The sequence below is a fragment of the Microtus ochrogaster genome, chromosome 4 (assembly GCF_000317375.1).
Source record: "Microtus ochrogaster isolate Prairie Vole_2 chromosome 4, MicOch1.0, whole genome shotgun sequence".
In the NCBI taxonomy this organism is placed as follows: domain Eukaryota; kingdom Metazoa; phylum Chordata; class Mammalia; order Rodentia; family Cricetidae; genus Microtus; species Microtus ochrogaster.
The window spans coordinates 27,361,270-27,383,343 of record NC_022011.1 but is presented as its reverse complement, the minus strand read 5'-3'; the positions used below and the strand labels follow the sequence as shown (position 1 = coordinate 27,383,343).

At 52.3% G+C, this 22,074-nt stretch overlaps 1 protein-coding gene across 1 annotated transcript; it reads left to right on the top strand.

The window, feature by feature from the left end:
- The first annotated feature begins 1,120 nt into the window (after positions 1-1,120).
- Slc38a8 (solute carrier family 38 member 8) lies at positions 1,121-19,870 on the top strand. The gene is made up of 10 exons (XM_005345746.2): positions 1,121-1,358; positions 2,098-2,296; positions 5,480-5,612; positions 6,655-6,756; positions 8,962-9,019; positions 11,879-11,993; positions 13,185-13,332; positions 13,656-13,864; positions 16,036-16,087; positions 17,528-19,870. Exons 1-10 carry the CDS (start codon positions 1,170-1,172, stop codon positions 17,619-17,621), a joined length of 1,299 nt encoding a protein of 432 aa, XP_005345803.1. The 5' UTR covers positions 1,121-1,169; the 3' UTR covers positions 17,622-19,870.
- Positions 19,871-22,074: the final 2,204 nt, after the last annotated feature.

Here is a 22,074-nt window from a genome sequence, read left to right as displayed (position 1 = left end):
CCATCCTGGGCCCACTGAGGCAGAAGTGCTGGGGATGGACGGACTGGCCACTTGTGTGCAGAAGAAGCCAGTTTAATCTTGACATCTTGACCTGTATCTTCCAGAGGCAGCTTAGCCACACACAGGTCCAGAGCGTCGGAGGTTGCCCTTCTGCTCAGTGTAGCCCCCACCTGGAGCTCTCGGGCAGCGAGACCCTTGGGCTTCACCACAGTGGAGGCAAGCAGTCTGCCTTTCCACAGGGTTCATCTGAGGCTCAGGGTTAGTTTGAGGAGCGCCCACCACTGGCATTGTAAGAGGCAGGGAGAGGACCCTTCCGCAGATGGACCTCCATGAGACATACTGTCAGCCAGTGACGACAGTGAGTGACGGTGATAGACACAGCCCAGCGCCTTCCACGACCCTCCCCCAGGCAAAGTCTAGAGGGACTGCAGAGGCTCTGAAGAAACCCACCCCGGCCTACAGTGGGTGGGATCTGCTTCTGGGTGCCTGGCCCCGATGGAGCCCTGCTCAGCTCTATCCAGTAAGCTGCGGACAAAGCCACACCCCAGGGAGGGGCCTCTGCAGGTGGCAAGCATTAAGTCGTCCTGATCAGGCCCATTCTGGGACAGGTGGTCTTGGTCCGCCCTCTCTGTCCTTCAGACTTGGATCATTAACCCAACACGAGCTCTCTCGGGCCCAGCCTTGTGGAGGTAGATTGCCCTTCCAGCCGCCACTCAGGGCCCCGGTGATGCAGCCAAAGCACGGAGAGGAAGCCTAAATTCCAGCTTGCTGACTCAGGACCGTGGGGTTACCTTGCTGGGTTTGGTAAGAATTAGGGCTCTGGGCCTGGTGGGAGCTCAGATTGGAAGCACGGTTGTGGGTAAGAGCTGGAGAGTAAGCATCCACCAGGAGAGGAAGCTGGAGCTTTAGACAAAAAGGGGAACGGGGGATGAGGTCAGGGTCACCTTGGCATTAGAGGGAGGATGGGAGAGAGAAGAAATGTAAATGTTAGAGGGTTGGGGTAAATGAACACGAACCCCTTGGGAAGAGGGGAGGGGAGACTGAGGAGGACAGGGGGTGAGGAGGACCACAGTTGCCCTGTCTCATGCTGACCTGGACTTGAGACCTAAAGGATGTGGAAGAAAGGTTTGACACTCACCCTCCCTCTCTGTCCCTCTGTTGCCCCAGCCATGGAAGGACAGACCAGAGGGAGCAGAGGCCTTCTGGAGAAGCCTCTCTCTGTCACCCCCAATCCCACTCTGTCCTCACTGGGTGCCGTGTTCATCCTCCTGAAGTCCGCCCTGGGTGCCGGCCTGCTCAACTTCCCCTGGGCCTTCTATAAGGCGGGAGGCCTGTTGCCCACCTTCCTGGTGGCACTGGTGAGTCATGCTCTTCTGGGCGGGGTCCTCGGGGTTCCTTCGCTGGATTTTATTTCCAAGCCTCTGCATGGGGAAACATGACCTACTCTAAGTAGGTTACGTATGTACAAGAACTGTCCCGCTGAGTCTCTGCGGGCTCTTCAGGGTAAGATGAGATCCGTCATGCCCTGAAGTATTCCCCTGGGAAGAAGAGCCCCAAGCTGTAGGTGCACACAGTTTTAGAAGAAATCATACCAGACCAGGACAGTACCGGATACGGGACTGTCCAGGGCAGGGTGGGACTGTGTGCCGAGGGGCTCAGCTTGCATGTCCTAGGGCCACACAGGCCCCTCTGCAGTTCTTTCCATGTAAGTTTGGCCCATAAGAGAGGGGAGAGCAAGGCACTGAGCTCTCAACAGTGGTTACCCAAAGCATCCTGGGAAACTACAGTGACACCTGCAGCTGTTCCTATGCCCTATAAACTGAGATGCCTGCAGTGTCTGGGCAGACAGGAACATGCCCAGGGACCAGGATGGATGGTGGGTTCAGGGTAGTATTCTAACTCGTGTATGTGTGGAATTGTTCACTATCAATAATTTAAAAAAAAATGGAGAGAGCCCTGGAAAGCAGTAAGTATAACAGCCCCCCACTGCCACTTGCAAACGCAAACTACAACCCCTGCCTTCTTGAGAGCCTTCACCCTGAACCCGCCTGTGAGTCATACCTCTAATGTACACAGCCCCCACGGTTCCCTCTGCAGGTGTCTTTGCTCTTCCTGATCAGCGGCCTGGTCATCCTGGGCTACGCAGCCTCCATCAGTGGCGAGATCACCTACCAGGGCGTGGTCCGTGAACTGTGTGGGGCCGCCATGGGGAAGCTGTGTGAGGCCTGTTTTCTGACCAACCTGATCATGATCTCTGTGGCCTTCCTCAGGGTGATCGGAGACCAGCTGGAGAAGTGTGAGTTCCCTTTCCGGCATTGGGGTGACCCAGGGGGCAGGGCCCCCAGTTGATGAGCAGGTCAGTGGGATAGATCTCAAGGGGGACAGGAGAGGCAGGACCTCGCCTAGGACCCAGTGTGCTTAGAAAGGGAGCGGTCAGTCAGGAAGGCCTGAGAGAGACTGGCTGCAGATGGAATGGCTAACCGAGTCAGCCCATTTCACAGATGGAGAAACTAAGCCAACTGCAGAAAGACCTCCTGAGAACTTCCCAGTGACTCCCTTTATTTGGACTCTGTGAAGACACCTCTGGCCCTCTCTAAGACTTCTCTAAGCACAGCTGTTGCTGCACCTGGTGTGTTTTCCTACCTCCTGTTTGCACCATGCTGGGCACAGCTTAGCAACTCGCTGTGCCTTCTGCCCTGACTTAAAGATGTCTGTGCCGCCATCTTGCTTAGTTTACATTTGGCAGTTGCTCAGATCCTCTGGTTCCTGTCTTAATTGTATGCCGGGCAAGATACCCTCTTGCACAACTATGAGATTTAGAGCCTGTTAAAGCCCACTTGTGACCCTAGCGCTGGTCAGTCTTGGTGAGCATTACATGTTCTGTTTTATTTCAAAACCGGGTTTCAGTAGCCCAGGCTGGACTACAGCTGAGCTCCCTACGTAGCTGAGGATGACCTTGAACTCCTAATCCCCCTGTTCCACGTTATTTTTAAATTATTTATTTTTATTATTATTTTAATTAAGCGTGTTGGGGGCGGGTTATGTGCACGGGAGTGCTGGTACACGTGGAGGCCGGAGTTGTCAGGTCCCCTGGAGCTGGAATACTATGTAGATGCCAGAAGTCAAGCTGGGCCTCTGCAAGGGCAGTATGTGTTCTAACCTCGCCTCTCCAGCGCCATGTCTTTGCCGGAGCACTGCGATTACATGTACAGCCATGCCTGGTTTATGCAGTACTGGGGATGGAAGCCAGGGCCTCCCAATGCTAGGTGAGCTCTCCATTCACCGAGCTGCATCCCCGGTACATCTTTTCTGACTTTTAAAATGTCCTGCTTGGTTTACGCTATCTAAGAACCAATGTCGACACCTCCTGCTGGGCCTGCAGACCTGGCTGACCTCACCCTTTAATTCCACAGCCTCCGCTCTGTGGCATTCGCAACCCTGTGATTAGGCACATCCTTTATTAATATGAAATCTTCTGCTTTCATCTCTGGCATGAAGCCTCCCTCTCTATTAATAGATTCGCCAGCTTCCTCAAGATCAGTGTCCGTGGGTAGCCTTCCCATTCTTCTCTGAAGTCAGCTACAGCTTGGAATTGGAAATACACTCCTTGGAGACAACATATGGCTGAGGCTTATGGGTTGTTGGTTTTTTAATCATCTTGTCAACCTCAGGCTTTTAATTGGAATCCTTAGGCTTAATTGGAACATAGCTGTTGCTCGGGTTAGAGTGCAGTCTCCCATGTTGCTGTTTGTGTTTTTCTTCCCTGCCCTTGTATGACAAGGCTGTGGCTGTGGGATTTTAGAACTTCCGACACTGTCCAGTGCCAAAGAATACGGAGGCTGGACTCTCTGGACCTCCCAGTGGGTAAATGCATGGCCATGGTGTGGCAAGTGGAGAACCTCCCCCTATACACACACCTCAGCTCCAGAAACGATAGTCAGGCAGTGATGAGAAGTTGGAGTTGCAGGGATGGAGCACTGTGCCCCAGAGTCCTTACTGAGGTAGGAGCCACCCCAGGTCTTGGTGGACTGACAGGTAAAGCGACCACGCTCATCCCTTTATGGTTTGTCATTGGGGATGTGGCCGTCTTTGATATCCCACTCTTGGAAGGGAGCCGCTAATCAGAGCTTGAGTACTCAGGGACAGTGACCCCATCGGGGCTGAAGACTTCAAAGACTGTCTAGACATTGCAGGTTTGGGAAGAAGGGGGTGTTTCCTGGCTGCCGGAAGCTCTGTGGGTGAAGGGTTTGCGTACTCCACCCTACACCTGTTCTGAATCCCACCTGCGATCTCTTTGTGGACTTCACCGCCTGCCTCCTCTTGGTGGCTCCAGGGTACGTGCATGCGTGCCTGTGTGTGTGTATGCTGGTGTGTTGTGACTCTGTCCCGAGGAGAGCCTCTGCATGGTGGTGACCTGGCTTTGGACCCTTCCTCACCTCACCAGCTGGGGGAGCTGTTCTCACGAGGCAGGTATTTCTATGTGGACCCTTGCTCACCTCACCAGCTGGGGGCGCTGTTCTCACGAGGCAGGTATTTCTATGTGGGGTACATTTGATGAGATCTGATAAGAGTTGACTCACTGCAATGCAAGTGATTCCACGGCCCTCTCCCAGCCTCACCTCTGTCCAGTGGTCACCTTGTCTGTGGTTCCCTGTCACTCCAGCTTCAGGTTGTCTGTTAGTCCCTTGTTTCCCTCCCCCACTCTCCTTCCCTCTTAGATCACCTCCAACTTGGCCATCCTGCTGTTCTCCACGGTGCTTTCACTGAGACATTGATTCCTATCCTTCAGGTTGCTACTGCTTGGCTCTGTCTCACAGTGTGTGGCATAAGAGACCTTGTGGCAGTTCCAGGTGTGGCTTTTAGGAGGATGGGCAGCTAGCAGGAGGGCCCATGAGAAGAGGCAGAAGGTTGAGGGAGGGCTCTAGGGTCTCCAGTAGGCACCAGAAGTAGGCTGCTACTGTCTGGGGACCTCCAGACCAGCTCTGGCATGAGCCAGATGCCCCCAAGGGTCCTAACCACCCTTGGTGAAACTGAGGGGCCGGTCCAGCTCTTCCAGAATTTACTCTCCAATCCACAATGGGAGCAAGAGTTACATCTCTCAGCCACGCAGCTGTGGAATGTGCTTTACTGAGCACCAGTGCAGAGCTGCAATGAGAACCAAGCTCACTTTCCCCCAGTAGTGCAGCCAGAGCCCCAAATGGTGCCATCTGACCCTAGCTAGCCAATGGGCTTCGGAACCAAACAGAAAGGGGCCTTGCTCAGGTCTCAGTGTCACAAAGGCAGAGAAATAAGCTCAGTGTGTGTTTGTTAAATGACTTCATGAAATATGGGGTTCCTTCCTTTAAGGGGGTCATGGGATGGGCTCCATTTCATTTCTGATCCCTCCACTCCCAGGTTGACCTAGCTACCAGCCCATATGTCTGTACCCTGTGGTTACTTCGGGTCCCATAGCCTAGCTTCTGTCCCTGACTCTTAACAGTGTGTGACTCTCTCCTGCCTGATGTCCCACAACCCTGGTATGCAGCCCAGGACGTCACTCTGCCCCTGATCTCCGTGCTGGTCATCTTTCCCCTGTCAGCACTTCGGGAAATCGCCTTCCAGAAGTATACCAGGTATGGGGCCTCCGAGGCTTCTGGGCAGGGGAGCTGTCTGTCAGGAGAGATAAAAGAAGGCCGGGTTTGCTTCCATTTGAAAAGAAAATTGGAAGTTTTACAGGTTCTGTGCACTCACAGTAGAAAATATAGATAAGCCAAGAAATACTAATAGCAAGTCTTTAAAAATAATTTTTAACTTATTCTTCAATAATTTCCTACATGTGTATGGTGTATCTTGATCTTAGCCACTCCTCACCCCCACCTTCCTCTCCACCTGCATCCCCTCCAAAGCCCTCCTTCCATCTCTCTCTTTCTCCCCCCCCCGCCCCCCGCACCTTTAACATCAGTTACCCACATGTGTGCAGATGGGGGGCCACCCCTGGAGCGGGAGCAGCATCCATAGGCCACACCCTCCAAAGGGGTGGGCTTTGTGGTCCCCTCTTCATCCATGCCCCGCCCTATCCTGTCCGGCCCATGACCTCACCACAGTTGCTCTGAGCTAATGAGTATGGTGGCCACTCCATGTCCAGAAGACGGCATTTCTCAGCCCTCCCCGTCCTTCAGCCCTTACGTTCTTTCTCTCCCCTCTTCCACGATGTCATCCGAGCCCTACAGGGAGAGGGTTGATACAGAGGTCTCTCTCGTTCGGGGCTGACCACTCAACAATCCCTTGTTCTCCACACGTTTGCCCACTTAAGAGTCTCTGCACTGACCCTACCCTGAGACAAGAGGCTTCTCCGCCCAGGGTTGAGAGCACCTCGAATCAGTGGGTATAAACATAGCTCAGCCTTGGGCTTTGGACCAGTTTTACAAACCCAGGCATGGCTCTGCTCCTGTGGAGCAGGCTTCAAGCCCACTCAGAAAGATGCTGGTTCCCCGGACTGTCATGCATTAGTGCCCAGCAGGTTGGTATTGTGGCATGCGGTGCCTGGTGCTGGGTGGGACCACGGCTGCCTTCCTTCCCACCACAGCCCGGCAGCACCGCCATCACTGTGATGACCCTGTGGGCATTGACTGCGTCTCCGGTACAGGGTCTCTGATTCTGTCTTATGTGTGCCAGCATCCTAGGTACCCTGGCTGCTTGCTACCTGGCACTGGTCATCACAGTCCAGTACTACCTATGGCCCCAGGGCCTCGTGCACCAGCCCCGTCCTTTGCTGAGGTGAGTCTCGGGGGACGGTGTTTCCTGCTTTGTGGTTAGGAACCTAGAATTCTTAGAGCAGATCCTCTGGGGCTTGCCTCAGAACCCTGGCTCTTTCCCATGAAATCCCTCTTCTCTCTGAAATGTGATGAGCCAAGGAAATTCCTTCAGAAAAAAAAAAAGAAAGAAAAGAAAAAAAAAAAAAACCAACAAGGCACTGAAGGCTGCGCCTGGGCCAAAATAGACACACCCTCTATGTGGTGGCTGGGGGACCTGGCAGGTGCCCAGGCTTAGGGAACATTGGAATTCTTGAGCAGCCCAGACTAGGGCTGTACGTGAGGTAGGGTGTCTCGTAGGGACTCGAAGCTTCTATGAAGACTGTTGTCTTTGCCATGGGTGAACTGGGGTACCCTCAGTGTTCTGAGCACAGCAGGGATGGGGCATGGCTTGTTCCTGAAAAGGGTTCCCAGGTGGGCTGTGGGAGTCAGGTACAGGAATATGGGCTAGGCAGGAAGTCCCAGCCCAGACCTGAGACCTCAGGCTGAGGGGCATCCCAGGCAGGTGATATGACGTGGTCAGGTGCTAGGTGCGTGGACATCTGTTTCTCAAGGACGGTGACAGGTCAGGGGCATCTAACCGTAATCAGCAGTCTTGGAATTTTCTGTCATAATTGAACCAGGGCCTCAGCATGTCCATTCTGTATCAGGTCCCGCAGATAAGGTGGTCGTCCTGGTCGGGGACTGCAGGTGGCAAGGAAACAGGAGTCAGAGGATGTGTGTTCCAGGCAGGGAAGCCTGAGGGCACGTTTGCTAGATGCTCAGTGACTGACCAGCTATGTGTAGCTGCAGTTTGAGGGAGGCAGGCCAGGGAGAGCAGAGTAGTGGTGATGTCTGTGGGCCAGCGTTGAAGGCTGTGGTGCTGATGTCTGCCGTGCCTGTCTGTGGGGCTGTGGTACTGAGCCAGGAGGTGGAGGGGCTGGAAGAACCTGGATGGGGTGGGGTCTGTTTTGTTGCCGTTATTGTTTAGTTTTCTGTGTGTTGGTGTTTCGCCTACATGTATGTCTGTGTGAGGGTGTCAGGTGCCCCTGGAACTGGAGTTGCAGACGGTTGTGAGCTGCTATGTGGGAGCTGGGAGTTGCACTGGGGTCCTCCGGAAGAGCTGTCAGTGTTCTTAACCTCTGAGCCATCTCTCCAGCCCTGGGGTGGGGTTTTTAAGGTAGGTGGGTTTCCTGAGGTGCTGCAACAATTCCCTACAAACCAAGGGGCTCAAACAGTCAGAAATGTTTCCCTAGGCCCTGGAGCGCTTACGCCTTCCCTCACAGTGCTGGCTGAGGTCAGAGGTTCAGTTTATATGTTCTGTCATACCGTGGCATAGGCAAGCCCATTCCTTCTGGAGTCTCTGGGAAAGTCTCTTGCTTTTCCTGCTTTTAGAAGCTGCCCACACACAGTCCATCCTCCTCCAAAGCCAGCCCTGTGGTAGCTCTGCCATGCTCCCTGGTCATGGCTCCCTTGTTACAACTGGGCAGAAGCTCTGGTTGCACACCGTGGTCTCCTGTGACACAGTGGGCTTGCCTCCATGACCCAAGGCACTGCCCATCCTAAGCTTTAGTGCTATCTACAAAGTTCCTTTTGGCTCTAAGGGAATACGTTTGCAGTCCTGGGTAATATCAGGACAGGGATTGGGGGCGGGGGCTGTTAACTCTCCCATAGCCTAATATTGCTGATCACAGGAACCTGCTGTTCATGCCCTACTGGGCTGCGTGTCCCTGTGGGTGCCCAAGACTGACATGAAGAGTTTCTTAGCAAAGCAAACAAGATCTACCAGACAGGAGCCAGGGGAGGGGACATTTGCTCCCTGAAGTGATTTGGACACGGGGCACACCAACCTTACATTCAGGGAGATGTGTCAGACAGTGACTGTGTGTGCCCTTGCACCCCACAGGTAGCCTCTAGAGGGAAGACAGGGCTTCTGTCCTGACACTGTCTTGCCCAAACCCCACCCACATAGGCAGCGTCGTGTCACCAAATGTCCACAAAGACGTGTTTAGAAGGTGCAGCAGGGAACACTCTTCCCTTCAGCCCCGGAGCACGCACACAGACTAAGCCGTTCCAAATGCACCCTGTAGTCACACCCACCACATTTCCCCCATTTTGCGTAAAACAAATATTCTCAAACTGAAGGTTGTTTCCGGCTCCTTAAGGAGCACTTGCCCCTATCTGTTCACAGCCCGTCCCCCTGGACCTCTGTGTTCAGCGTCTTCCCTACCATCTGCTTCGGATTCCAGGTACGTGAAGAATGTGACATTTTCAGGCTTCTGAACCCTCTGGAGGGTGCAGCTTCCCCCTGGGGATGGGGGGGGGGTCTGAGCATTTGTTCTGCTCTCAATGCCCAGTTGTGACAGGGGCTGTCTTCCAGGGGCCGTGACTTCTGGGCCACCTAGAGGGGCTGTGAACTGTCATTGAACTCCTCCCCCTCCCTCTGTTCCCCCACCCCCCACTCCATTCTCCCCCTCCCCTCTCCCACCCCATACAGAAGTACCACATTGGTTGGGTCTGGAATCCAGAGAAGAGGGTGGGGACCGGGACACACCTATCTGAAGAGTGATCACAGAACTACCACCAGGCCCAGGGACAGAGCCACCCACGCATACTTGCAGAATGAACAGATTCTGCTGCCCTGGGCCTTGGAGAAGAAAGATTAATACTCCTCAAGGTTTACTGCCTCAAGGGTTATAGGGAGTGTACGCGAGGCCGCGTGACAGGACAGGGGACCACGGCCAGCTAAGATTTACCTCTCCTAAAAATCCATCATCGCCAACAACTACACCACAGAGCATACATAGGTCACAGGATCTGTGACAGCACCCAGGCCTCGCGTCCTGTGCCTCCTCCCCTTACCCTCCAATTCTGTTCTTCCGCTTGGATTTTCTTTCAGAGCTGTTTTTGATAACCCCTGGCAACAGTGCCCTTTCTCAGCCTGGTGACTTCTGGGGCTCAGGGAGAGGCTCCTGAGATGCTCACACACCTGATATTTTGAAAACTGCCTGGGGCTGATTTTGCTCTGGGCTGCTGCCTGGGTGTGGTCAACACGGGAGCAGCAGGCAGCCTGTGCAAACCCCCTTCCAAAGGCTCACAGCCCTCACCTTGACCTCAGCTCCCTCCCTGGTTCTCCTAGCAACCAGGCTGTGGTTTCCAGGGCTGCAGAGACTGCAGAGCTGAGGACAGGATGCGAGTGGGGGCAGGGCTCAAGGCAGGGGTGGATGAAGGATCTGGAGAGTCAGGAGTCTGAGATCTGTGAGGATGAAGATGGCTGAGCTTGGCAGCTTGGGCTGTGAGGAAGGAGAGGCAGCAAGGCTTATGGCCATCAGTACTTTTAACAGGATTTAAACACACCTCCTCTCCCTGAACACACTGAGAAATAGGGCACCCCTGATCCCACAGTAAACTGGGTCAGTGTGGGGGCGCAGAGGGCTGCAGACTCTGTCTCTAGCCACCCTGGCACCCCCTGGTTTTGTTTTGAACTGCTTTACTGAGGTTCATACAACATGTGGGCATGGTCAGGGTGTGCAGTGTGGCCACCAGTGACCTGCTCCTCCTCCTCCTGCCAGCCTCCAGTGACCATGGCTCTGCTCTGTCTGCAGATCTCCCAGTCAGGAGTGCTCCGTGACCCTGTGCCTCCTGTTATCTGGGCCTTGGGTGTCAGACACTCCTCATTCCTTTGTTTGTTTGTTTTTGAGACAGGGTTTCCCTGAGTAGCCCAGGATGTCCTGTTACTTGCTCAGGCTGGTCTCAAACTCAGATCCTGCCACCTCTGCCTCCTGAGTGCTGGGATTAAAGGCATCTGCCACCATGCCTAGCTTGCCTCATTCCTTTTTAAAACCAAGTGACATTCAATCATGGGGACAGCTACGGTCTGTGGACCTCTGCCTTGCCTGTGCGTCTGAGGCTGTCACAGTCTTTGGCTCATGTGTCCCCTCCCCTGTGCACTGACTGCTGTTCCTACCTGCTGTCTTCAGATAGGTGCCAGGGAAGGCAAGCTTCCAGATGTGTCTGCCTGCCAGTGTTGGGGCTTGGCTGCATCTCTGCCTGCAGAGCTGAGGCTCTGAGTTCCCCGCATGGGGCGTTGTCTATGGCTCCCTAAAGCAGAACCTGTGACAGGGTCAAGATGCTGGTGTCCCTTCAGGAGCTCCAGGGGTGGGACAAAGAGTATTAAGTGGCATTGCTGGATCCTGAATTCCTTGGCTGTCCTGACAGGTACATAAGGCACACACAAAACTGCTTCTGGACACGGGAGGGAGGGTTTACCCTGAGCCACACCCCCGTCAGCCAAGGATCTGGTATAGTCACCATCACCTGGCTGAGCTTGCCCCCAGCCCAGGGGCTCTTGGCTATCAGAGAAGCCCAGGTCAGACAGTGTATACCACTGCCCTAGGTTCATGGGTCAGGGTTAGTGTATCTGTGCTGTCCCTAGGTTGGGCCGGGAGGGGCAAGGCCTCTGTGCAGCCTCATGCACCTATGCTCCAGGGCTCCTGGGAGCACTGTGGTCCCCATTGCACACTAGGAACCAAACATGGGCCGATGGAGAGCAGAAGCTGGAGATGGCAACTCACAGCTGACAGAGGCAGAACAAACAGAGCCAGAGTCACACAGGGTGGGGACGGGGGCATGTGGAGGAAAGAGGTCTGTTAGGGATGAAGGCATGGGTGTGGTAGGCAGTAGCGATGCAGCCTGTCTACACTTCCACCCTGTGAGCTCCGCAGGGTCTCTCATCTGCTGTGTGAAGCCTGGCCTTGGGCTGCACCAGATGAGGGAAGCCAAATTGCATTGGCCCGGCTATACATTTTACACAGACAATTGTCAGCATGATATAGCACGTTACCTTAAAAATGTTTTTGCTTACTTATTGTGTACGTGTGTGTGGGTGTGTGCGCAACAACACCGCCAATCTTATGTTGTTTTGTGAGAGTCTTCTGTGTTGAGGCAGGGTGTCAAGGGTGGTCCTTTTTGAGAGCTGTACAGTATTCGGCTCATGAGTGTCCTGAGATTTGCCTATGCTGCTGGTGGACACTGGGTATTTCTCAGCTTTGGGGTATAACACCTCCGCAGTTGTCTGGAGGGGCTGAGCTACAAGTTCTATCTTCCAGTGTCACGAGGCCGCTGTCTCCATCTACTGCAGCATGCGGAACCAGAGCCTCTCCCACTGGGCCCTGGTTTCTGGGTTGTCCCTGTTGGCCTGCTGCCTTGTCTACGCACTGACAGGTAGGGCCTGGGGGAGCAGGGGGGGTGCCCCAGAGGGGAGGGAGTGGCCGTGGAAAGTGGGTCAAGACCGGGCTCCTGAGAGAGCCCACCCATGCTGGGTTGTCAATACCATTGCTCCTTTAATCCATATTGTCTCATAGGAAAGGGCTACAGATGGGGAAACTGAGGCTCAGAGGGCTCCCGTGGCTTTCCCAAAGTCCCAGAGTTAGATATGCAAAGCTGAGACCCACACCAATGTTCTCAATGTTCCAAACCCTGTTCTCACCTCTCCTGCTATTCTGAGGTGTGGTTATGCCTGGGAAGTGGTTTGTATACAAAACATTTGCACAGATGTAGTGACTTCAAGTTCTCAACCCGTATTTTACGAGGTAAGCAGAGAATGTCAGAGGTTGTAAAAGTGCAGACAGTAACCAGGAGAGGCCCAAGGTCACAGTATGTGCCTGTTCAGACTCAGGTCTCAGTGACTTTTAGTGGTCATTGCGTGGTGGACTTTCCTGCTTCCATTATTGGAGCTGCCAACTTGGAAGGCTTTGGGCTGTGGTGTATCTGCTATGCAGCCTTGGACTCCTAGGGTTACTGGAGGGACTTGCTGGGGCCCTTTTCCCCAGCCAGCACATCTTGTTATTCTGCAGCCCCAGGATCTGAAGGCTGTGACTGTATTATCTCCTCCAGATGTCCCTAATGTGAGAGTCAGTAGGACCACAGGACTTCCTAGATAGACCTCCAAGAGACACCTATGTGTTGAGGCCGGAAGTAACCTCTCAGGACATGGCAGAGGACCTGGGTGACAAGAAGCCGTGTTGTGCTGTGGGAAGGAGCTAGCTTTCTGCTCCTGCCAGCTCTGTGATTGTGGAGGATCGGGGGTCGTCTAGGCCTTGGTTTTCCCATCTAGAAGATGGCTGTGGGACCAGCTGCTTCCTTGGCTGCTGTTGCCCCGAGCTGGAGGACATGGGATGTGGGAGGTATTTGTCTGTTTCCCAAGGCTCTGGGGCTTCCAGTCAGTGGTCATATCTGAGCCTTGGCGCCAACCTTGAGTAACCAACTAATCTACAGGAGTGTTTAGGACAGCAAACACGAAATCCTTCCAGAACCTTCCAACTATACTAAAGAAAACCCTTAGGGTACTGGGGGTGTGGGATGTGTGGGATTCTTCTCTTTGCAGATGCCCACCACCTTCTCTCCCACCTGCAGGTGTTTTTGGCTTCCTGACCTTTGGGACTGAAGTCTCGGCTGATATCCTAATGTCCTACCCAGGGAATGACACAGCCATCATTGTAGCACGGATTCTCTTTGCTGTCTCCATTGTGACTGTCTACCCCATTGTGCTGTTCCTGGGGAGGTGAGTCTGTTCAGCCCGGTGCACCACGGGTTGTGTTCCCCGTGTGTGGAGGTACACATGTGTATTGTAGGACTGAGGTCACCCCCAATGGACAGAGGGGTGCACAGGCACAGTGGGCTTAGGTATTGACTGAGGAATAAGCATCAGAACTGGGCCTGGAACCCTGACTTCCCTCTCTGCATCCTACATACCTGGAGTCTGAGAGGTGCCCTGGGGAACCTGTGGCCGGATGTGGGGCAGACCCGGCAGTGTGCAGGACTCACGGAAACCAGGAGATCAGCAGCCATGGCCCTGGCTGAACACTAGCATCCGTGTATCTGCAGGTCTGTGATGCAGGACTTTTGGAAAAGGAGTTACTGGGCCACATGGGGTCCTCCAGTGCTGGCTGACCCCTCAGGGCCATGGGTTCGGCTGCCACTGACCTTCCTGTGGGTGTCAGTGACCCTTGCCATGGCCTTGTTCCTGCCGGATCTCAGTGAGATCATCAGCATTATTGGTGGCATCAGCTCCTTCTTCATCTTCATCTTCCCCGGTGAGTGACTGCCCCCTGCCTCCAGCACTTGTCCTTGGTCTACGCCAGAAGTTCTCAACCTGTGGGTCGTGACCCCTTTGGTAAACTTCCAAAATAGCTCCAAGAATACCTGCAATATGATTCACGACAGTAGCAAAATTATAGATATGAAGTAGCAATGAAAATAGTTTTATGGTTCGGAATCTCCACAGCTTGAGGTGCTGTATTAAAGGGTCGCAGCCTTAGGAAGGTTGAGAACCTGTGTCTGCAAGATCTGGAGGTGGGGCCCTCCTTGGATGAGGGCCTAGGTCACCGAGCCAGTGGTAGGCCAGGCTTTCCAGACATTCCCTGCCAAGTGGCTCAACAGCCCTAGATGGGTATGCCATGTCATTCCGTCCCACAAATGGAAAGACAGAGGCCCAGGACCCAAGGCAGACCTGGCCTGTGAGAGAACAGAAAGGCTACCTGGTCCACTGCCAATGTCTCCCACTGTGGCGATGGCTGGTTATTTTAAAATTCTGTCTGTGTGAAACTCACGAGGCTCACAATACAAAAGAACATTCCACGAGAATCTCCTTGGCACCGCCCTATACCAGGAGGCAGATCCCATGTTCTGCGGTGACAGCTTCTGAGGGAGCCTTCCGGTGTATATGAGCTGAGGAGGTAAGTTATAGGGGACATGGCAGGTGTACTCTCCAGATGGGAAAGCCAGCAGGGGTGAGACTGGAGAAAGACTCCAGCATACAATAGGGACCTGGGCACACAGTAGGTACACAGCACACGGAAGTACTTCCGTGTCTGGACTATGCGGTTTGGCTATGAGAAGAGCTGCATTAGGTAGACTTCGAACTTGGGGGGCAATGGCCCCATGTTGAACCATGGCCAGATGTTCTCTGAGACAGCAATGACACCATTGGATGCGGCACGTCTATGCGTAGGAAGAAGCCAGGCCAGAGAGTAGTGTCTCTATTCACTCTGATTTGGGATAGAGTTTGATGAATTTCATGGTGCCTGCTCCTCTTTCAACTCCCTGGTCTGAGGCTCTTTCAAGTCTGGCTCAGGCCCCAGGGGAGCCTTTTCAAAGCTCTAGCTCTTGCCTGTGCCCAAGGGAACTGCCTGGGGGTGGGAGGGCGGGATCAGTGTGGGAGAAGTTTGGGAGCTCCAGGCAGAGCTGGTAGGCTTTGAAACTGAACAGAACTGATGGGATGCTCTAGGTGAGACCCAGGACTCATGCAGGCCAGGCCAGAGCTAAAGTACAGCTAAAAAGAGGTGTGGGGGTGGGGTACTGCCGGGAGTCTGCCTAAGCTACACACCTGGCTCTTTCTCTTTCCTCCTCTTCCTCCTCCTCCTCCTGCTCTTCCTCTTCCTTCTTCTGCCTATAACGTGTGTGTGTGCGTGTGCGTGCATGCACATGCATATGTGTGTGCATGCAAGTGGAGGCCCAAGATTGACATTGGGTGTCTTCATTAATTGCTTTCCACCCTGTGCATTTCCTAGCCCAGCCCACTGTGACAGTCATACACTGAGCCTGTAGGCGGGCTACTGCATCACCAGCTTAGGAATTCCAGGGAGCTGAGCTCCAATCCCCATGCTTGTGTGGCCAACGCTTTACACACTAGGCCTGCTCCCCAGTTCCATACTAACTCCCTTGGTTTTTTTTGTTTTGTTTTGTTTTTGAGATGGTTTCTGGGTAATCAAACTTGGGTCTCTTCATGCTTACAAGGCAAGAGCTTTACCAATGGAGCTATCTCCCCAACCTCTAAAAGTATTTAAAAATGAAGGAGGAGGAGGAAGAGGAAGCTGAGCATAGTAGCACCCGCCTATTATCCAAGCAATAGAGAGGCTGAGCCAGGAGGTTGGAGAATTCTAAGCCGGTCTGGGTTGTGTTGCAAGACCCTGTCTGAAAGAAAGGAAAGTAAAGGTACAGGGATGGCTACAGCTCCATGGGTACATGCTAGGCTTGGGTACCAACCAAGTTCCTGCCCCTGCAAGGCAGAGCCCTCAGAGGCCATGCTATTCAGCCAGATCATTTTGGGGGTGCTTAGCTGGAGCTCTCACTGACCCCGCTAACTCAAAACTGCTTCCCCTAACCACTGCGCCTTTCCAGATGTACCAGTTTTCCACTGGCCATTCTCTGGAATGCTTCCAGTTCAGCAAGGGAGAGCCAGGTTGACCTTGTGTCTCCTTTGCAGGTTTGTGCCTCATCTGTGCTGTCGATACAGAGCCCATGGGACCAAGAGTCAAGTGAGTGTCCCCTGATGAGGGTGGTACCTAGGGTGTACTGAGGCACTGCGAGCTGGAATGATGTGTTACCCTGGGCCTGGGAAACCAGAGGTGGTGGTGTGGCCTCCCTCTCCTGTGAGCACTCGTCCATGAGATCCGCACAGGCCCGTGGCCAGCCTTCACCAGTGTGTGCACATATTCCAGGCTCTGTGTTTGAAACTTCCTGTCTGTTTGGAGTATACCCCCACCACCTCTAGTGCTCCAGGCTATACCTCCCCTGACGTTTGGCTCAGGAACAGGGCACAGGCTGGTTCTGAGTCTACAGGTCAGCTGACTGAGAGGGCTCAGACCCACCTGCTATGTCATCAATGGTAGCAGATCTTGCCAAGGTTCGGGAGGCTCCTCTAATCCAGTCCTCCTCGTAGACCTATCTCCACTGTACAGATGAAGGGGTGGCTCAGGAGGCTGAGGAGGACGGAGCCAGCCCTAGCTCAGACCCTGGGGTCTGAATTCCCTTGATTGCCACTGCACAGCGGGGGAAACAGACTGAGGCAGATGGAAGGATGCAGGCTTAGCTTTCTGTGGTGAATGACCACGGCCTTGGGAGTGGCATTTAGTGGCACAAAGGCACCCTGCAAGCTCTGAAAAGCAGTCCTAAAATCGACTGGTCAGCTGGCAAGGCTGAGTTGTGGTCCTCCAATCCCTACCACCCTTCCTGTAGGAAGACTCTTGCCATGGACTCAGGCCCCACACCCTGCCCTTAATCGTTCCTGCAGACCCTGGTCTGGAGAAGGCCCCAATCCCATGTAAGCATGCAATGTGTGGTACTACCATTTTGGATGCCCATGGCTTACACAGCCATGGGTGTGGGTGCCTGTGGCTACAGTTCTGTGCCTAGTCCCCATCCTTCAGTCTCGGAGAACCCAAGGTCGCCAGGAGAACAGGCTCAGACCCCTTCTGTCCTGACAGGAGTTGTAAGCTAGCTGACTGGTTCCCACTGGCTAGTCGTTGGAGCAGCTGTTGAATCTTGTTATGGACAAGTCCGGCATGGTTCATTCATACACTTTCAAGATGGTTTTCTGAAACCACCCGCCTGTTTTGTCCCGCCTGTTGTGTCCTGTGGACTTATGGGGGTGATGTTGTTTATCCAGAGAGGTCCCTCTCTGGTGACAGTTCCTTCTGGCCCCTGTTAATGCTGCAGTGATCTCTCTGGAAGTCCTGCCATTCACTGGTGCATTGATCTCCAGTTAAGAAAATGGCCTACAGGCTTGCCTACAGCTGGATATCATGGGCACATTTTCTCAATTGAGACGCCCTCCTCCCGTGATTTTTAGCGTGTGTCAAGTTGACATAAAGCTAGCCAGCACAGGGGAATTTTGTCTTAATTTGATGACACTGGCCCGTCAGCACCATCTGGCACTGCATACTGCCAGCCACACAACCAGGTTTGTTGTCTTGCAGACGCTGCCTGGAGGCCTGGGGCACCCTCTCCGTGCTGGTGGGCACTTTCATCTTTGGCCAGTGCACAGCTGAGGCCATGATAGAACTGCTCTGAGAGACGTCTGGGCTCTTGCCTGAAGATCCCTGTGGGCTCTTGAATCAAAGAGGTGCAGGGGAAATGGATGGTCCTACCTGCTGGCTGCCTACTGAGGTCTGCTTCTCCTGTGGCTCCTGGGGCCCCAGTGAGGAAGGACCACTGTGACACACCGGTTGGTGACTCAGGACAATAGGTACTCGTGCTACTGAAAACCGGAGTGTCAGCTGGAGTGTGGTGGGCCGTGCTCCCTCAGAAGGCTCTGGAACACCCTTTCTACTGTCCTCCTTTGGTGGTTGCAAGAGGTTCTTTGTGTTTCTGGCTTGGAGATGTGTCCTTCAAGTCTCTATATTCATGGTGACATGATCAGTACCTGCCCTGTGTGTCTCTGCCCAAGCTTCCCTTTCCCAAGCCGTCTGTCAACTACCAAGTCTGGACCCATCTCAAGTTAACAAGCTATGTCTCCTCTTAGTTACTAAAGATGTGTGTCTTAGTTACTATTCCATTGCTGTGAAGAGACACACAACCAAGGTAAGTTACAGAAGAGTTCATAGGGGCTTATATTTTCAGACAATTAGAATCCATGTCCATCATAGCAGGCAGTCATGGTGCTGGGGCAGCTGAGAGCTGACTTACATCCTTGCCCACAAGCACGGGGCAGAGAGAGCACACTAGGAGTGGTGTGGGCTTTTGAAACCTCAAAGCCCACCCCCAGAGACAGAGCTCCTCCAACAAGGCCATGCTTCCTAATCCTTCCCAAACAGTTCCACCAACTTGGGACCAAGGATTCAAACATATGAGCCTGTGGGGGCCATTTTCATTCAAACCAGTACATTCTACTCCCTGACCCCACAGACTAGTAACCATATCATAATGCAAAATGCATTCAATCCGATGTCAAAAGTGCCCGGTGTTCAGCTGAATGTTATATGAGGATATAACGAAATCATGACACAGGCATGGAAAGATCTGGTGTTGACATTTCTCAAGAAGTAGATTTAGAATGTCAACAGATGTGACAAGGAGCACAGGAATGCCTGTGACCTTCCTGAATCTCTAGAGAATGGTAGATGGTGTTCCCATACCTCAGACAGTTTTCCAAAGACAAATAGCACCATTGTGCTTTATGTAACCTTGAACGTGCTAGGCTGAAAGGCAGGTTTCTCTGCACCTGTAAATGCATTCTGTTATCAAAGGAGCTGTAATAATGTGAGCCTCGCCATGCAAGTTCTGCTCAACATTTGGTTGCCCCGAGTCCCCTGGCTCCCACTTCAGTTCTTCCAGGCAAACTTCTCCCACCACGGTTTTTTCAGTCTCAACCTTTTCAAAGTCCAAAGTTTCTTTTGAGACTCAGGACAGTCTCTGTTACCAACCCCTGCATATTTACAGTATACAATGGCGCAGAATATGCATTACTATTCCAAAAGGGAGGTGTAGGAGCAGAGGGAGGAAATATGGACCAGGGGAAGATCGGAATCTGTCAGGGCAAACTCCAAATCCTGTAACTTTATGTCTGACATCAAAGGGCTTAGATAGTTCTGCCCTTCCGGCTTTGCCAGCTGAGACACACTCCTCTCTCTGGGGCTGTTCCACTCCCTGCATGCTCTCCCTGGCAAACATCCATGACTCGGGCACCACCAACATCTTGGGTCTCCGACACACTCCAGGCTTCCTCTTCACAGCTACATGTGGTAGCCTCTCTGGGCTTCCATGCAGAAACCCCACTGCCATACACCTGGCCTCAGCGCCCTTTCCCAGAGGATTCCACGACCCATGTACTTACCCCTGTATTCCTCATGACTCTAAAGCCTGGACCACACAACTGATGCTGCCAAGTTCTGCTGCCAGCTTGGAATGGAGTCTGGCCGGCTCTGTGAATTGCATTTGCATAATCTTTGATTTGTTGATGCTTTTTGGAAGCAGAAAGCCCTTCAGGCCTCTTCCTTTCATAAATTGCAGTATATCCGAGTGGGACCTCACCACTTTCTTTCTTCCATCCATCCTTTCTCACAAATCATGGCTCCAACACTGAATTTCCTGGTCCTCTTTTTCTCCTCAAACTATATGTTTTGTGTTTCTTTTTGTCCCTTTTGTACTTTTTCATTGTAGATCTGCATAAGGGTGATCACTAATAACCATGGAATAGACTCGATATTGGGCTGTCTTGAAATCTTCTCTGTCAATAAAATTAGTCTGAAACTCTTCAATTTAGCCTCCAGCATGTTCTTAGGACAAGGGCAAAAATCAGCTAAAATATCCCAAGAGCGATCGCTAGCCCAGTTGCTGATATTGTTCCCTTCTAAAACCTCTTGAGCTGGGTCTCCATAGTTCATATTGCTCTTAACATTACTGCCTGCCAAGCTCCTGTGTAAGAGCAAAGTCAACCTGTAAGCACCACCTGTCCAAGGACCAGGTAACTTTCTGGAATGCTGGGAGTTGTAGTTCCCAGAAAATAACAAGGCCACATGGAAAATGGCAGCCATTTGGTTTTGTTCTTTAAAATCCCTACAACATGTGTCTTGTGGCTGCTTGTAGGGATTCCAGAAAGTGGATCTGACCAGAGTCCATCCTGTCGGTATTTAATTAAAGCTTGCTTCAAATTGGCTCAAAATTGTGGAACTGGATTTTCTCTTGCAGGTCTCAGGATTAACATTTGGAAGCCCCAGTGAGATAAGAAAGACCTTTCCACCTCAAATGCTCATGCTCTTCCCTCTGGGGCTGGTGGGCCGCCCTGGTGGTTCACACTTTGGAATATTAATCCAAAACTCCACTCCCCACTCCCCCCACAGTGAATGGCCAGGAGATAGCAAGCATTTTTGGTAAGTCATAGAAGCCTTTTTAGCTTCCTGTGACACTTTTCTACCTGGTGTCTGGATTCTGGTTCCAGGGTACCATGATCTGGGACTGGGGAGGACTTTATGAGGTCTATGCACCCCTGTACTTGGTGAAGGGAGATGTCCCACAGCCCACTGGTTATTTCTGGGGAGGTTCATCTGGAGTCTCAATTTCCCTTTCTTCTGACCTGCTATGAAAGCGTCCTAGGGACACCAGGGGCCCATATGCTCAAGTGTATCAGAGAGGCCAGGCCTGTGGGTGATCATCCACAGGGTGCCAATACATGGACTATGCAACAAAGCCAGGACATCCCAGGATATGGGGGGCCAAACCTAGAGTTTGGAAAGGCCCGGAGCAGAGATGTCAGAAAGACCAGGGGTTGTGCCAGGAGACAACTGAAACAAACTCTTACCTGGTAAATGTTTCTTGGCCTGAAGCAGAGGACCCCAACTGTTAGATGTCATTGTCTGATGTTTTCTGTTGTCATTTGGCTCTACGTTTGCCTTTGTCGCTTTGACTCTGTGTCTTGTCTTGTGGATGTACCTGTCATTACATGTTCTGACTTGGGGGATGACAGGTATATATGTTATATGTATATGTCATATGTTATATGTACCTGTCATTACATGTTCTGACTTGGGGATGCTGGGCAACTTTGAAAGACCCAGGGTCCCTGTACAGAAGCCAGTGGTCAGCACTACTGTGCCAGTAGGGAAATGGATTCAGCAGCAGTGACCACTAAGGTGCCCCTCCCCCCAAATTACAATATCGGAGGAGGTAAAGAGAGTTTATCTAGCTGTTTTGAATGTATGGATGTGGACACTGCATGTTTGTTTCTGATTGGTCTCCCTTGAATGTGTGAACTTACTGTGTTCTGTGTTTCTTCGTTAAGGCTCAGCTGATACTATTACAGTCAGTGATGGCCCAGGACCCAGAATTCATCTCTGAGCTGTCTGGCCAGTGGATCTAATGTAATAGGGAGTCAAATGTCATTTGAGTATGAATAATATTAACTTTATTGAAAAACTGGCTCTAAAATTAGGTTATGGCTCTCCCTGTTCCAGACCAAGACATTTTTTTCAAGTCTATGTCTGGGGTCAAGACGCACAGCAGGGCGAAAAGAGAGCAAAACAGCTAAAGGGATTATTGATTTGTAAGTTTATTGGGTATGGTTAAAAATCTGTAATACTTGTAACAAAAAAGTTAACATAAAACTTGTATAGGATTGATAGTTAAAAGTCTGTGCATAGGTAATCTTAAAGGCTCTGTATGGCATGACTGTATTTTGGGATATAAGCAACACCTGGCCTGCCGCCATCCTTAGGCAGTCACGTGACTGAAAGCCGTCTTTGCTAGGGTTGCAGAGGCAAGATGTCCTACGGCTACACTGCCATCTTGATTAGGGACAATCACAAGGTGTGGCCAACCAAGGAGCTAATAGGTCTCCAAAGATACTTTTATATTTGGGTGGATTTTTGTATGATAATTCCCATCCTGTCTTGAAACACTGTTTATGAAAGATAGGACTTAAAACACAGTGTTTGTGGCCGGGCGATGGTGGCGCACGCCTTTAATCCCAGCACTCGGGAGGCAGAGGCAGGCGGATCTCTGTGAGTTTGAGACCAGCCTGGTCTACAAG